This window comes from Eptatretus burgeri, chromosome 18 (genome assembly GCF_056783735.1).
Source record: "Eptatretus burgeri isolate ZD-2024b chromosome 18, Ebu_testis_v1, whole genome shotgun sequence".
Classification (NCBI taxonomy): domain Eukaryota; kingdom Metazoa; phylum Chordata; class Myxini; order Myxiniformes; family Myxinidae; genus Eptatretus; species Eptatretus burgeri.
This window is the reverse complement of record NC_140978.1, coordinates 4,360,423-4,376,933: the sequence shown is the minus strand read 5'-3', so window position 1 is coordinate 4,376,933 and position 16,511 is coordinate 4,360,423. Positions and strand designations below refer to the sequence as shown.

Sequence of the window (16,511 nt, the reverse complement as noted above, 5' to 3'; positions counted from 1 at the left end):
ATTGGTACTCCATCTCTTCTGGATCTGATTTTAACCAATTTCACTAAAAATTTCTGCTGTTCTTCCTCTACTCCAATCGGTTCATCTGACCACATGCTTGTCAAAGTAGACATCTCTCTGGCTGATATTAGAGAACCACCTCAGTGACGTCGAGTCTGCCATTTCACTCAGGCCAATTGGAAGGGACTTCAAGCACCCATCAAATTTCAATACTGGTCTCCCATCTCTACTTTCTCCAATATCAACTCTTCCTGGAAATTTTTTCAAGGAAACTTGCTCTCGCTCATGCACAGATTTATCCCATCTCGTCTTCAGTTGTCCTATCCTTCCTCCCACCCATGGTACACTGAAGCTTGTGGCGAGGCAGTTGGCCTGAACAAGTGTGTTGTTGTGTTGGCCTGAACAACAAGTGTGTTGTTGTGTTGTCCTGAACAACGAGTTGTCGGAACAAGTGTGCGTCTCCCCTCAGGAGAGCCGGAAACAACATCTTTCTCATACATGTCTCCCTCCTCCAAATCCTGGTGGCATCTAGTCAAGTCGGTTTCTGGTGTGTGTTCCCCCTGCATCACCCCCCCCATCACTTTCCCCTCCCCAACCCTTACCTCAAATGACCACACAGCTGACACTGCATGTGAAAAGGCAGAATGCCTAAACTCTGTGGTTGCTTCTAAATATTGTGCCCCAAACCCATCACTTTCTGTACCAACCTTACCCAGTCACGCCCAGCTGTTCCTGGACTCTGTGTCCTTTTCCTCTGACAAGTTGGAGATTTTGCTGTCAAACCTCGAATCAGATTCTGCAACTGGTCCAGATGACATCAGCCTTCGTGTCCAAAAGACCTGCATGCTGCTCTTGCTCACCATCTCTCTGTTCTAGTCACCATCTCAATTGCTCAAGGTCATCTGCCATCTTCTTGGAAATCAGCAAACATTACCACTCTGCATAAACAGATCCCTGCAACTACAGACCAATCAGCCTTCTCCCAATCATCAGCAAGGTTATGGAATCCATCATTGCTTCAGACATTAAATCCTTCCTCTTCTCCAATGGCTTGAATTCCAGTTATCAATTTGGTTTCAGACCAGGTCACTCCACCCTGGATATGCTGCTCCTGCTTTCTCAACAATGGATGGAGGTCCTCAATACCAGATATGAGATCAGATCAATCTCCCCAGACATATCGCATGCTTTCGATACGGTCTGGCACCCTGCCCTGCTCACCAAACTTTCTTCCGATGGTATCCAAAGCAATCTCTACTCTTTGCTCGCAGACTTCCTCTTCTGTCCCAGTCAACGTGGGCCTCCTAATGGAATTCTCTCAACCCCACTTCCTGTCCAGGCAGCAGTTCCTCAAGGCAGTGTTCTGGGTGGTGCTTTTGCTGGTTTTCACCAATGACCTCTCTGAGCGTCTGAAAAATCCTCTTTATCTCTTTGCTGATGACTCCACCCTCTGCCGTACCATCTGTCATCCCTCAGATCGGCAAGCAGCAGCCTCTTCACTCTCTGTAGATCTGGATAAAATCAAAAACTGGTCCAACACTTGGAACACGTCTTTCAATCCTGACAAATCTCACACTCTCACCATGACTCTTCAAAAGGACACCCCTTGAAGCTTTTGAGTCTCACCATCTGCCATGATCTTTCCTGGGAAAGCCACATCTCCAAGCTGACCTCCAAAAGCCAGTTGCCGACTAGGCATCCTACATCGTGCAAAGTCCTTCCTTGGCACACCTGAGCTTCTAACCACTTACAAAGAAAGCTTTCATCCAAAGCCCGATGGGGTACTTCTCTCCCCTCAGGGCTGGTACTCCCACCTCTCACCTTTCTCAGCTTCACGCTGTGGAAACCGAGGCATGGATTGCCTGCTCCACCACATTGCCTGCTCATTTATGGACGCGTCACGTGGTACATCGTTTCGCACAAATGTTACAACTTTATTTTGAAACGGCCGTTTTTTGTTTTTTTTCCACCAGATTTCTTTTGATTCCCTGTCAAGGATAAGCAGTCCCTCTGGGGGACAGGACATGAGGTCGAGCAGTGAATGCATTAAATCGTATACCTCAATGAAGCTGGTTAATTTTGGTACATTCCGAAATCATTTGGTCACTAAATAGAATTCTCCAAACAGTGGAAAAAGATAAGTTTAATCCTCCGGAAATTTCACATTTTCTTGTGTATATATGGAGGAGGAGGGACCGTAGCCTTGCTTGTTGCTTAAAGTAAATAGGTGGATAGGTTTAGTTATGACTCATCAGATTTCACTCCAGACGATATCCGATCCTCAAAGCTGAAATCACATTTCGATGATATATACTTTAATTAGTCCGTGAGAATCGATCGGGAAAAAATGAATCGTATGATGCATGAAATCACTCCAAGTTCGAAATTTGAAAACTATAGCACATACAAAAGTGATTTACCCAGCGATTTGGAGGTATGATGAACATGCATTCGACGATACGAATGAGGAAAGTGGAACAGGCTGCAATGATTTCTTAACAATAGTTTTTTTTTTTTCCAAAGTCAAGGCAAGGCATGGTTGAACAAGCCAAAAAAAACATACAGACCGGGAGCCCGGGGCCCTGAGCTCAAACGAACGAGGTACTAATATCTGAGCACAGGGGCATGGATGGAGTATCAAAAGACATATAGAAAGTTATTTCTGCCGGGTACCTCCTCTGCGCAAGGACCCTGGTGACCCTCCAAAGGGGTCCTTAAAATTGGCTCGATCAAACATTGGAAGTACCAGTTGGTATCACTTCCATATGACCAACCTTACAACAAAACAACATGTGACAGAGATGCCTACTACTGCAAAGGCCCCCCAGAAGCCCCAACAAGGGCCCCCCCCAAAAAAGGGGCTAGCTCAAACATTGGAGGTACTAGATAAAACCAGTTTTAAAATCATATATACATCCCACAGTGTAAAATGTCCATTACCAGACAAATTGTCTGCTGCATTGGCCCTACCAGAACCCCCAAAAGTTAGCTCTAAAAAGGGCAAAACATTACAGTAGACCAAAAATACACAATTTGCATAATTTTGCACATTATGCTGGCACACCATTACCATAGGAAACATTTATGTTTAACAATTTAACAAAAGAACTGCAAAATATTAATAAGCCTACTGGTATCACACTATAAACCAGTAAACTTGGAAAACTACAGGCTCATATTGTACTGAAATATACGAAGACGTAAATAGTTCGAATGTTTCCTAACTTCTCCTAACGTCTCCAAACTCAGAAATCTTTGGAAGTAATAGCAGTTCTAATGTTCCCTGACCTCTCCTAATATAACATCTCCGAACTCGGAAAAGAATGTTCGAAAAAAAGAATTGCACCTGTCATTTTTCAAGCACAGGTGCAATATCTCAAACAAGAAAAAGAGCAATCAGAGATTACAGACCATCGCCTGGACTTGTTTTGGCTGGCGTTTGTGTAGTTTTGTGTGGTACTTGTGTACGAGTGCATTACGTAATTAGTAAGAGACATAATTAGAACTGCCACTTTATAACTGCTGGCAGTGATGACCGGGTACCAAGACGTCCCGCTTTGATCAGACACCTGACCCTGACACAGACCCATGACGTGTTTTATTATTATTAAATTGAAGTCAGAATGGGATTAAAATAAATTAAATTCAAATCAAATGCAAGATCAAATAGGTGCAGTTCAATAGGTACTGCATTGGAGTAATCAGAAGGAACCAAAACAAGCAAAAAGCAAAGATGAAGTCATCAGGAGGAACCTGGATAGGATTTGCATTACAGCTGCTACTCCTCTACCCTCAAACCCATCCAGGCACAGCCAAGAGAGCCTTAATCAAAAAAATCAAAAAGAACCCAGATCAAAAAATTAAATAATTCTGGCTGCCATACCACGAGTCCAATCAAGTTTAATTTAAAAACTGTTATTCCCCATCAGGACGAGATCATAATTTTGAAGTTTCATGTCAATAGATTAAGCGGTTCCAGAGAAAACATTTAATATTTTTATTTAATCCAATATGGCTGCCAAACCATGTGACCTACGACGTCTATGTGTGAACCTTTTGTTCCTCATGGATAGGTGGTCATACGTGTAAAGTTGCCTTGATCTGTTCAGTCATTTTAGAGAAGATTTTTGAAGGTTTATAAAAAACAAAAACAAAAACAAAAAACAATATGACTGCCGAATCACGTGACTGATGACATAGTCTTTTTTTGTGGACCATTTTATCCTTTGATGACCCTCAACATTTTTCATACTGATCAGATGTAGTGTTCTACATATGCAATTATGATGTCATAACAAAGTCACCTATGACGTCATTTAAAAAAAAAAAAAATACTTATTTCCCATGAGAAGTACTTGCTATGTTCCAAGTTTCAATTTTTTCCTTGGTGTGGTTTCAGAGATGCAGAGGTTTAAAGTTCTTCGGTTTTTCCAGCATGGCTGCCACACCACGTGATGTATGACGTCATAATTATTATTACAACATTCTACATAAGTCTTCGCTCCCATGTTCAAAATTTTGGCTCAATCCGACAAGTAGTTGCGGAGATAAACACAAGTTCTGTGCGGACAAACAAACAAGCCCAAATGAAATGCCCTCTCCTTCGGCGAGGGTAACTCGTACCGAGAGTTATCCTCAAATTGAAATACACAAAAATGAAAGATTCTACATTTTGGGAAGAATTACCCATTTCAGATGTATTGCAACCACACAACTTACCAACAAAACTGGAAGCCTTAAAAAAAAAAAATCCTTTGTTTTTAAAAAGCTTCCAGTTTTGTTCCCCTGCTCCCTCTTCCCCCCCAAAATTAACATTTATAAGCTTACAACCAGACTTGGTGGTGTAATGGTTCGAGCATCCGCTCTGAGTCCGGGAGATCGGTTGCTCAACCCCAAGCTGAATCAAACCAAAGTGATCAAAACTGGTACGTGCTGCTTCCTTGCTTTGGTCAGGGATAGTTGTAGATACCTATTACTAGCTTAGCTTTCAAAGAACAATAGAGCACAGAGAAACAATACTGGGAAGGCAGTGGGAAACCACACATCACAACTCTTTCCAAGAAACTGCTTCGGCAGCACCAATACTCTGTAAAGGGTACAGTATATCAAATCAAACCAAACCCTTCAACAGTACCGCACTAACCTGGTTTGGGTATAATTTGGCTGATACCAAGCGAAGCGATGTCGACGCCGTTTATTCCTGATATGTGAAACACCCTGCAACCCATGCCTAAAGAAAACAGACCTTTTGGAACGCCAGCCACATTTTCCATCTCATCATCATGTAACTTTCATATTATATATATATATATATATATATATATATATATATATATATATATATATATATATATATATATATATATATATATATATATATATATATATATTGTATCCATGGGTTGGTGCTCCAATGTTGAAAGTTTTATGTCACTTGCTCAAGCGGTTGTGGAGAAAACTAATTTAAAATCAAATAAAGGTGAAAAAGTGAGGACCTCGGCTGACATTCCACAACATGGTCAAGGATGGTTGTTGACACCTGTTACTCGTATTAGCAAAATTAAGGTTCTCACTTCACTACAAGCAAGGCGACAGCTTTGTGGTTTATTTCACCCCCTCGAGTGTTGTTCCTTAAACCATTTGCATCAGCTGACCCTTCCAACCCTCACAGACTGCGTGCATTCAACCGGAAACCAATTCGTAGATAACTTCCAGAGGCCCAATTTTACAGTTCACCTCCCACCCCATCCTTCTTTGCTCTCCTTTTTACAGAATCAACTTTTTAGTTAATTTAATTTTTTTTCAAAAAAGTTATAGACAGATTCTGACAAAACTGGGCGGACAGGTTAGGTGTGTGAAAATGACAAATTGATGAGATTTTGGTGAAGATCCGAATCAGGATATGTTTTTTTTTTTTAATTTATTTTCAAGTGATTCATCACAATTGAGCGATAGGACAAAAAAAAAAAAAAACTATAAAAGCATGACATTTCAAAAAGTTGTGGACAGATGACAAAACCTGGTGAAGAAGTTGGGTAGGTGACAAGAACAAGCTGGTTAGATTTTGGTGTGTGACAAGAACGAATGGCCCAGATGAAGATTCATATCAGCCTTTTAGTGGTTTTCAAAACATAAACTGTTCAGCCTGGCAGAGGTATGCGCTCCACCGAGTGAAGTTCTATTATTTTTTTTTTCCCATACATTTCACTACAATCTCTCAATGTTGAGAAATATAAGTACACAGTGTTGTCTCCCATACCAATGCAAGATCTTTCATATCCACCTCCATTCCATCCCACGTCTCTCGTTCAATTATCTGCCCTTGCTGTTCGTCTGCATGCATCGTCTGCCCCTTCCGTCGTCTCACTCTTCCACACGCCTCGACCTCTGCCTAAGCTTGGGGTAAACTTTTGAATGTGAAACAGATGGGGTTGATTAAACAGAGGTCCTTATAGAAAGAAAACAAGTGCTCAAAAATCATTTGCATCTTGCAAAACTCCATGATAAAGATGAGTAATCAAGCTTATGCAAACAAAAACGACAAGTCATACACAAAAAGAAAACTCGGTTAACATGTCCTACCAGAAACATTCGAGCAGCAGTTTATCTTGAAAACCTGCTTGGCAAACAGGTAATTGGCAGGTAACATGTGCAGAAATGAAAGTAAAGGCGAGCTTTACAAGCTGAGGCAAGAAATCTTCACTTCAAATCTGGATTGGCCGCTGTTATAACTAGTTCGCTTATTAGTATTTCCATAAATAATTCCACCACTGAACTACAATTTTACAGATTTATTTGTTTTTGTTCACCTTTTTCTCTCACTATATAAAAATATAAATCATTATCAGGGTATTAAATATTGTTTGGGGGGTATGTGCACTTGCCCACTTTGAAGTTGTCATGCCTGGGTTTGTATCTCAGCCGAGATGTAAACTGTCATTCTGATGCTTCACAGACAGGGCGAGGCATCATTGTGTGTGACCACCGTTCTTACGTACATCAAACTGGGTGTCCCTTCTGCGAGCATTACTTGGTGGAAATTTAAGATACAAACCGTCTTGCGCAAAGAGTAGGTTAAAATAAATAAAAATATTTTTTAAATCACCTGCACCCTGGAAATTGTCCAAATTCCTGCTGTAACATACAGGGGGCACTGCATCAGTGGCAAAGGGACACTCCCAGCGACAACTGAAACCAGCAGCCACATGCGACACAAAATGATGATCAGCTTCGGATCGGTCCACTTCAACCAATCAGCACACTGACTACCGACCATATTGGTCCAAGAACACTTCAGTCTGATGTCTTGGGTCAAATCACACACACGCACACATACACACACACACACACACACACACACACACACACACACACACACACACACACACACACACACACACACACACACACGCACACATACACACACACACACACACACACCAAGGTCTCTTCGTACAAATATCCACAGCTAAGGGGATGTGAAAGATGTGATGAAATAGGCTTGCCTCATCCTACCTGCGATACTCTCGGATGCCATTTTGTTGCAGGGCCAAGATTCAAAGCCAGGATAAACGACAAAGGCGAATGTGTGGACATCGAGGCCATCGTGCAAGTCCACCAAGCAGATGATGGTCTGATCTACTAAGTGCTATATTGACCTGTGAATTTAAGAACTTTCAATCAATCAATATGGCAGCCCTGATAGTTTTCACTTGTCTGATGAAGATAAAGGGGAGACAGGAAGTGACATTTATTGCCCTTGCCAGAGGAGAGGCTATTACATTTGGGTCCGTTTGTTTGTGTTTGTCTGCACAGAACATGAATGTTTTTCTCCGCAACCAATTGTTGGATTAAGACGAAATATTCACCATATGAGTGACCACTCATGTAGAATGATGCAATTATAATTATGGTGTCATAGATCACATGGTGTGGCAACAATGTTGGAAAAAAAAAAAAGGAAAAAAAACAACTTTGGACTTCTGTATTTCCGAAACCAAACCAAGGAAAAAATTGAAACTTGGCACATGGTAAGTACTCCTCATAGGGAATAAGAGTGATTTTTAGCAGCGTCTCGCGTAGCGAACGCTGCTCATAGAGAGCTCGGCATTGTTCTTCTTCTTCTTGTGAAGACAAAACCTTAATCTCTTGGACTCGGCTCTTGCATATACAAGATCCGGATCTCCTTAAATACTAAGCACTTGTACACATCCTCGCATTGAGGGTGCCTTTTGAGAGCGTCTATCATGAACTTTTAAATATATTCGGACATTTGCATTAAAGTTTCGAAAAGTTCACGTTACCATTTAAAGATTATTCCATTTATCGTATTGTAATTTCGTAAATATATTATTTATTACGTAAATACATTATGACGGGTTTCACTATTGGCTTAATCAAGGCATGTGACGAAATATAGGAAGTTGTTGTTGTTTTAAAAAAAAAAAATTTTTTTAGCCGACAAAATCTTAAGGACGCTGCTCTTGGACACATTTGTCCTTGTTTTTATGTTGCCTTCGTTATGACGTCATAATTGCATACACAGAATGAATGCTACATCTGACCAGTATGAAAAATTGAGGGTCATCTTGGGATAAATTGGTCCATGGAAAAAATATATATATTAAAAAAAAAAAAATAAATAAATAAATAAATAAAAACTTGACGAGATCACATCGGTCACGTGGTTTGGCACCCATTATATATATATATATATATATATATATATATATATATATATATATATATATATATATATATATATATATATATATATATATATATATATATATATATATACATATATTTTTTAACTTTCAAGAATCTTTGATGAAACGACTGAACAAGTATGACCACCTATCCATGAGGAACAAAACATTCACACATATGATGTCATATGTCACATGGTTTGGCAGCCAAATTGGATTTACCCAAAAACGTATAAAAAAGAAATATATTCTTCTCCAGAATGGCTGGACAGACCCCAAGCCTTGTGGATACCAGGAAGTTTAAGAATAATTGATAAGTCACATGGTCTGGCAGGCATATTGGATTGAGTGAAAAATCTTGAAAAAAATTATTCATCTTGAACCGCTTCAATAGACCTGAAACTTCACAATTATGATCTAGTAATGGTAGAGAATATACGTTTTAAATTTCAACCTGATCGGATGCATGGTCTGGCAGCCAGAATTATTTATTTATTATTATTATTATTTTTAAACAAGGCTTACTTGGCTGTACCTGGATGGGTTTGAGGTTCGAGTAGCAGCAGCTGAAACCCGAATTCTATCCAGGTTCCTCCCGATGACTTCATCTTCGCCTTTTCCTTTTTGGGTTCCTTCTGATGACTCCAATGCAGGACTGTATCTATTTGGTCTTGCATTTGATTTGAATTGAATTTCTTTTAATCATATTCTCAATTCAAATGAATAACGAGAAAAAGAGCAATCAGAGATTGCAGACCCTCACCATGACTTGTTTTGTGTGTTGCGTGTGGCATTTGTGTACTGGTGTTTTATGTAATTAAGACGTAATTAGAACTGCCACTTTAGAAATGCTGGCAGTGATGACCAGTTCAGTCATTTCAAAGAAGATTTTTGAAGGTCAGTTAAAAAAAAAAAAACAAGCCGGTAGGCAGTGATGGGTTGATGAGCATGGAAACTATAAGATATAGCGCAAAATGGATGTCATATAGCGGATAGGGATATCACCTTAAGATTATGCATATCAAATCTCATCCAGTTCCATCTACTGATAACTACTCGGTATCCATTTGAATGAAAAGTACCGAAAATGCGGTTTGAAATCGGAAATCCCCAAAGTTTGAGGGGGTGCTGTGGATGAACAAAGATCTAAATCGAAAATCCGGCTCGATCGTTTGTGCACAATGTATTCCAGACGATTAGCGTGAATCTTCATGACCATAACCCTAGGAGGAGTAGCATTTGGCATGAAGGCACCTCCAGCTCTCACATATTATCGATTTTTGCACTAATTGACCTTTGACCCCTGACCTAAGCGAAATCGGTCAATATGTCCTGAGGCAAAGTTGTAGTACTCATCGAGTACCATGAACCTGCAAAGTTTCATTCGTATCGATGCACTCACCTGGTCGCTAGGGGGCCTTCAATTTTCGCGCATACCCTAATTGTAGGGGGCGCTGCAGGTAAAGTATTCCATATATCACAAAAAACGGAATACATTTGATAGAGCACCATTCGTGCCAAATTTCATAACCCTACGTGGGATAATGGCTTTCGGAATTGATTTCACGTGAACGGTACCGATTTTGAAGGTTTTTCGGTTGTTGCTAGTGAACCAAAGTGTCCCGAGCAACCACCACAATTTCCAAAGCACGAGGTCATAAGATGTACCTACCACCCGAGTTTGGTCAAAATCGACCCATGTTTACTACCAATTATGCTGATGACAAACGAACAAACATCCAAACAAACCAGACAGAATTACTGACAAAAAAGGGTCACCTATTTCAGCGACGCAACAATATGGCTGCCGAATCACGTGACCATGGACATCATCAAAAAAACGAAAAACTTTGTGGGCCGTTTTATTCCGAGATGACCCTTAAAAAAATATTTCATACTGATCAGATGTAGCGTTCTCCATATGCAATTATGTCATAAAGAAGGCACCGATGACATCATTAAAAAAAAAATCACTTTCCCCCTGAGGAATACATGCCAAATTTCTACTTTTTCCTTGGAACGGTTTCAGAGATGCAGAGGTCGAAAGTTGTTCCATTCTTCAAACATGGTTTTCACACAACGTGACCTATGACGTCATATTTATCATTAAAATTTTCTACACGAGTCGTCGCACCAATGGTGAAAATTTTGTCTCAATCCGACAAGCGGTTGTGGAGAAAAACACAAAAGCTTTGTGTGGACAAACAAACAAACCGACCCAAATGCAATACATTTGGGTCTCCTTCGGGGAGCGAAATAATAAACATCATGGGCCAGGGTCAGATGTCCGATCAAAGCGGAGTTGCATCAAAGCGGGACGGCTTGGTACCCGGTCATCACTGCCAGCAGTTATAAAGTGGCAGTTCTAATTATATCTCTTACTAATTCAGTGTTTTCCATCCATAGGGCTCACTTGGGCGGCCGCACAAGTCAATTTCTGGCCGCCCAACTGCTTTTAAAATTTTTTTCAAAAACAAAAAATAAAAATAAAAAAAGATTAAAAAAAAAGGATTTAAAATATTTATGGTGAAGATACATACATGCTAAATATAAGATATGTTGTAAGTGAGAATTGTTTTTACAAAATTGATGTCAAGATACTCATTTGTGTCTCTACTTGCATGCTCAGAATACACCTGAATGCACCTACGAGCATCTAAAATTACTAATAGTGGCCACCGCGGGCCGCGAAGCAGCCCGCAAAATTATACATGTTGGCAGTTTTAACCAAGTCATTTTAAAACCCAGGAAAAACCCTGTAATTACGTAACACACCAGCACACAAACACCTCATAAAATATACCACACAAAACAAGTCCTGGCGAGGGTCTGCAATCTCTGATTGCTCTTTTTCTTGTTCATCTTGGTATCGCCTAAGTCAAGTGAAATGTGGAGGTGTTACCAGAATAAGTGCATTGTCACATCTTGTTTTATTTCAAGTCAAACAAAAGTTGATTGAAAAGTTATTGATTGCATGTCCTAATCACAAAATTAAATGAGAATGGCACTTGGTAGAGTGCATACCTCTGCCAGGCTGAACAATTCATGTTTTGTATCCCACTGATAGGCTGGATATGGACCTGAACCAAAATCGAAATCGGCTTGTTCTCGATACCTAACCATCTCATCCACATAGCTTCATCTGAATCCGCCCAGAGCTTTGTGAGATATCGTGCTATATATCGTTTTTGGCCCCATCGCTCAAGGGTGAAAAATCACTTATTTTACATAATAATAAGAATAATAATAATAATGATTTGATCTTCACCAAAAATCTAATCAATTTAGCCTGGTCACACACCCAACCTGGCCACCAAATTTTGCCCAAATCCATCTAACTTTTTGAGATATCCTGCTCACAGACAGATAGACAGACGGTTGAATAGATAGCCTCAGTGACTGCCCACCTTCGGTGGTGGAGGTAATGACTGTTTATATTGTTCTCTATTTTTAAGAATGCAAAGTGTTGCGGAGAATTTTTGTGGTCGATTTTCAATATCCATTTGTGACAACTGAATCATTGCATGGTGTGTGAGAGCACAACTACTTCCTTGCCTTGTTAGAAAATACATTTTCCTGTTTTGTTCTATTTGTGCTCAACAGTAGTGCATTTTATTTTCATATTTCAATACATAACCCAGTTCGCCATTTTAATTGTCTGTTTTTGTAAACCAAATAAATCAATAAATAAATCCCAAGGGTTATGGGAGAGCGAGGTGATGGAGGATAAAAAGGCAACAGTTGGACACAGCAAGCAAGAGAATGAACGAACAGGAAAAGAGGAGACAGCAGAGGGAAGGAAACACAGTAATCTGCTTGTAGATGGTCTAGTTAGAGAGGGCTGTCATTAAGTCACTGGCAGGATCGACTTGAGCTGTATGCACTCGCCAGCCTGGGTTTGAATTCAATCACGGCGGTGATCGGCTGAATTATGTTACCATGGCAACAATTTCGGTAACTTTGTGTCCATGACGTTTCAAAAACTGGTCAAGATTTAACTTTCATATTACACACATCTTCTGCTCATGAAATTATCTAAACCTGATTAGATCACGGCGGTGATTGGCTGAATTACGTTGATATGGAAACCATCTCAGTAACTTGGCTTATGTACCACGATATTTCAAAATAAAATAAATAAAAAGTTGAACATATAGCCTTCATAATATTATTACAGGTATCTATTCCTTATACCACCCAAAAGGAGGGGGACCTAGAATAACAGCTTGTTTGTTTGTGGTTTTTAAAGTTTGCCCTCATGGAATTATCTCAACCTGATTAGATCACGGCGGTGATTGGCTGAATTACGTTGCTATGGTAACCATCTCAGTAACTTGGTTTGTGTACCACGATATTTCAAAAATAAGTAAATAAAAAGTTGAACATTTAGCCATAATAATATTACAGGTATCTATTCCTTATACCACCCAAAAGGAGGGGGACCTAGAATACCAGCTCGTTATTGGTGGTTTTTAAAGTTTGCCCTCATGAAATTATCTAAACCTGATTAGATCACGGCAGTGATTGGCTGAATTACGTTGCTATGGTAACCATCTCAGTAACTTGGCTTGTGTACCACGATATCTCAAAATAAAATAAAAAATTTAAAAAGTAGAACATTTAGCCTTCAATTTAGTTGGATTTGGACAATTCGGTGAGTTGATGCCGTTGACGCTAATTGGAGAGTTCCTCGTAACCACAAGCACGTTGAGCACTCGTAATAACCACGTAAGTTCATATGTAATTAGCCCTCGTAATGATGACGATTATCCGAGGTAACTCGGTCTCAGCACTTTGAACGAGTACCGACGTCAGTGTCCCGAATGAGCGGCAAGAAACTCGTTCAATTTCCCAAAACAACAATTTATGAACTTTCACTTATCGGAGGAACACAAAGTACACACAAAAAAAAAAAGTGGTCACGAGACAAAGAGGGACAAGCACGGGTCACGTGGTCTAACGATGGTCATTTCCAGGGTCGTTTAGCCGAGACACTCAAAAAGTCAAGGTGGCCCGTTGCCAAACAACAGGTCCGGACGATAATTAACTCTACTAATCATGATAATTAATTATTCAGTTGTAGGAAAAAAAATATATAAAAAGGCGGCAAGCGTGGATCACGTGGGTCTACACAAACCCATCAACAAGTGGTGGCGAGGATTTAAAACTCTCCTCGAGCCACAACCCAAACGGACTACTTTCAGCGGCGCAGCTCGGCCCCGACAAATGATGCAACCAGCAGCCACGTGCTGCGTACGAAGGGGAAAAAAAAAAAAAAAAAAAAAAGAGACGCCAAACGACGTCGTAAAACGAACCAAGAAGAAATGACGAAAGAACAAATAATAATAATAATAATAATAATAATAATAATAATAATAATAATAATAATAATAATAATAAATAAATAAATAAATAAAAGATAAAACCCACGAAAACAAGGAGACGCGTCAGACATTCACGGGACACACAAACAGGTCGATTTGTACCTGCTGCCGTCGATCGTTCGCCACGTCAGACCCTCAGGCCTAGTTTTCCTCCGATTCCACGCAGTCGAATGTGATCATGTACGTCAACCTCTCCTCGGCAACGACGTCGCACAACGCACTGTTAACTTCGTCACAATCAACGTCGGCCGTATTTATACACCGCCTCGACTCACCACTTCCTCAGCCATCCCTTTAATTTCCTTTCGGGAATTTCCTTCAGTCATCCAAACTTAAATCCCTCGTTCCCGCCAAAACGGAAATCTGACGATGCGCCATTTACAATCGAAGGCGCCAGAGGACGTGTTGTGCCCGAATTGAGGGTTTTTTTTTTTAATAAACGATTGTGTGTCTGTGACGTCATCGCATTGGCGATCCGCCACGTGCGACGATTACAAAAAGCGAACGAAGCGAAAGTCCACGTGGACTGTATGTTCGTGTGTTTACATATCTAAACATAGAGGGTTAAAAAAAAATGGTGAATTTTATACACTGTATTTTGTTGTGGTAATCGTGTCGATAAGGGAGGATTGATTGTTGCGTCATAAACCGTCCACGAGCAACAACAATATGAAGATCTCGACATGGAGGATTGCACCTCGAGTTTATGAGGGATTCGGAATGAGACTCTCACAGGTGTCCAAGAAAGGGCAAATTTTGTCTTCTGGAAACTTATATGATACAGAAACTCGTGAAGTTTTGTGCCCCCCATCAATACTCTCTTCGTTTGTTCTACAGACGAACCGGGAGGCGACGATGGTTCGCGGGAATTGTTGAACAATGCCACGATAGGTACAATTGAGTTAGTGGAAGCTTTTGAGGAAGCCCTACCGTAAAAACCTATCTCTTCCATCAAAATTGACCAAATCAAATCGGATTTTTTTATATGTTGTACTTATGGACATTACGCACGGATTCTAGGAAATTAAATTGCGAGAAAAAAAATCGAGAAAAAAAGTTCAAGTGGGCATGGGACGCCCCTCATACAAAAAAGCACAACTAGAACATGATATCTAGCTTGTGTCCAAGTTTCATCAAGATCGCGTCAAACGTCACAGAGCTATGCTATGGAGAGAGAGTCACAAACAGACAGACACACAGACACAACGAAAATATTGGTCACTGCTGGCACCCGTGAACCAAAAAAAGACACAACAAGACCATGATGTCTGGCTTGTGTCCAAGCTTCATCAAGATCGGTATCAAACGTTACGGGGCTATGCTCTGGAGAGAGTCACAAACAGACAGACAGACACACAGACACAACGAAAATAGTGGTCACTGCTGGCACACGTGAACCAAAAAAAGACACAACAAGACCATGATATCTTGCTTGTGTCCAAGTTTCATCAAGATCGCATCAAAAGTCACGGGGCTATGCTCTGGAGAGAGTCACAAACAGACAGACAGACACACAGACACAACGAAAATAGTGGTCACTGCTGTCACCCGCGAACCAAAAAAAGACACAACTAGACCATGACATCTAGCTTGTGTCCAAGTTTCATCAAGATCGCATCAAAAGTCACGGGGCTATGCTCTGGAGAGAGTCACAAACAGACAGACAGGCACACAGACAGATACAACTAAAATAGTGGTCACTGCTGGCACCCGTGAACCAAAAAAAGACACAACAAGACCATGATATCTAGCTTGTGTCCAAGTTTCATCAAGATCGCATCAAACGTCATGGAGCTATGCTCTGGAGAGAGTCACAAACAGACAGACAGACACACAGACACAACGAAAATAGTGGTCACTGCTGTCACCCGCGAACCAAAAAAAGACACAACTAGACCATGATATCTAGCTTGTGTCCAAGTTTCATCAAGATCGCATCAAACGTCATGGAGCTATGCTCTGGAGAGAGTCACAAACAGACAGACAGACACACAGACACAACGAAAATAGTGGTCACTGCTGTCACCCGCAAACCAAAAAAAGACACAACTAGACCATGATATCTAGCTTGTGTCCAAGTTTCAACAAGATCGCATCAAACGTCATGGAGCTATGCTCTGGAGAGAGTCACAAACAGACAGAGAGACAGACAGACAGATACAACTAAAATAGTGGTCACTGCTGGCGCCCGCGAACCAATTTTCATGGCAAATGTTCTGCTGGACTCAAACTTGGTTCCTCCTACATCGGACGCAATGCTCGGTTTGCCAATGCCTGCACACCCATGCACTGTAGCTGATTCAAAGTGCAGAACGAAAGGCTGTGCAGATAGTTTTATCCCTCGTGCTGTCTCACTTTGGAATTCACTCCGTGTAACGTGCTTCCCATTATCCTACGATCTACCCCAACTTGAAGAGGA

The 16,511-nt window shown here is 40.6% G+C and overlaps 1 protein-coding gene across 6 annotated transcripts in view; it reads right to left on the bottom strand.

Annotated features, from left to right (window-relative positions):
* The window catches only part of LOC147008501 (long-chain-fatty-acid--CoA ligase 4-like), a 70,159-nt gene extending 55,678 nt beyond the window's left edge, over positions 1-14,481 (bottom strand). For 2 of the 6 annotated variants that reach the window (XM_085864259.1, XM_085864260.1), the window contains exons 1-2: positions 14,195-14,361; positions 6,260-6,407 (exon numbers count right to left, since the gene is read on the bottom strand). In XM_085864259.1, coding sequence (XP_085720385.1) covers positions 6,260-6,343 — 84 coding nt within the window. In that variant the 5' untranslated portion in view covers positions 6,344-6,407; positions 14,195-14,361. Of the gene's footprint in view, positions 1-5,143; positions 5,198-6,259; positions 6,408-14,194 lie in introns of those variants that run through there. The other 4 variants (XM_085864261.1, XM_085864262.1, XM_085864263.1 and 1 more) reach the window with 4 other exon arrangements.
* Between the last annotated feature and the right edge of the window lie 2,030 nt (positions 14,482-16,511).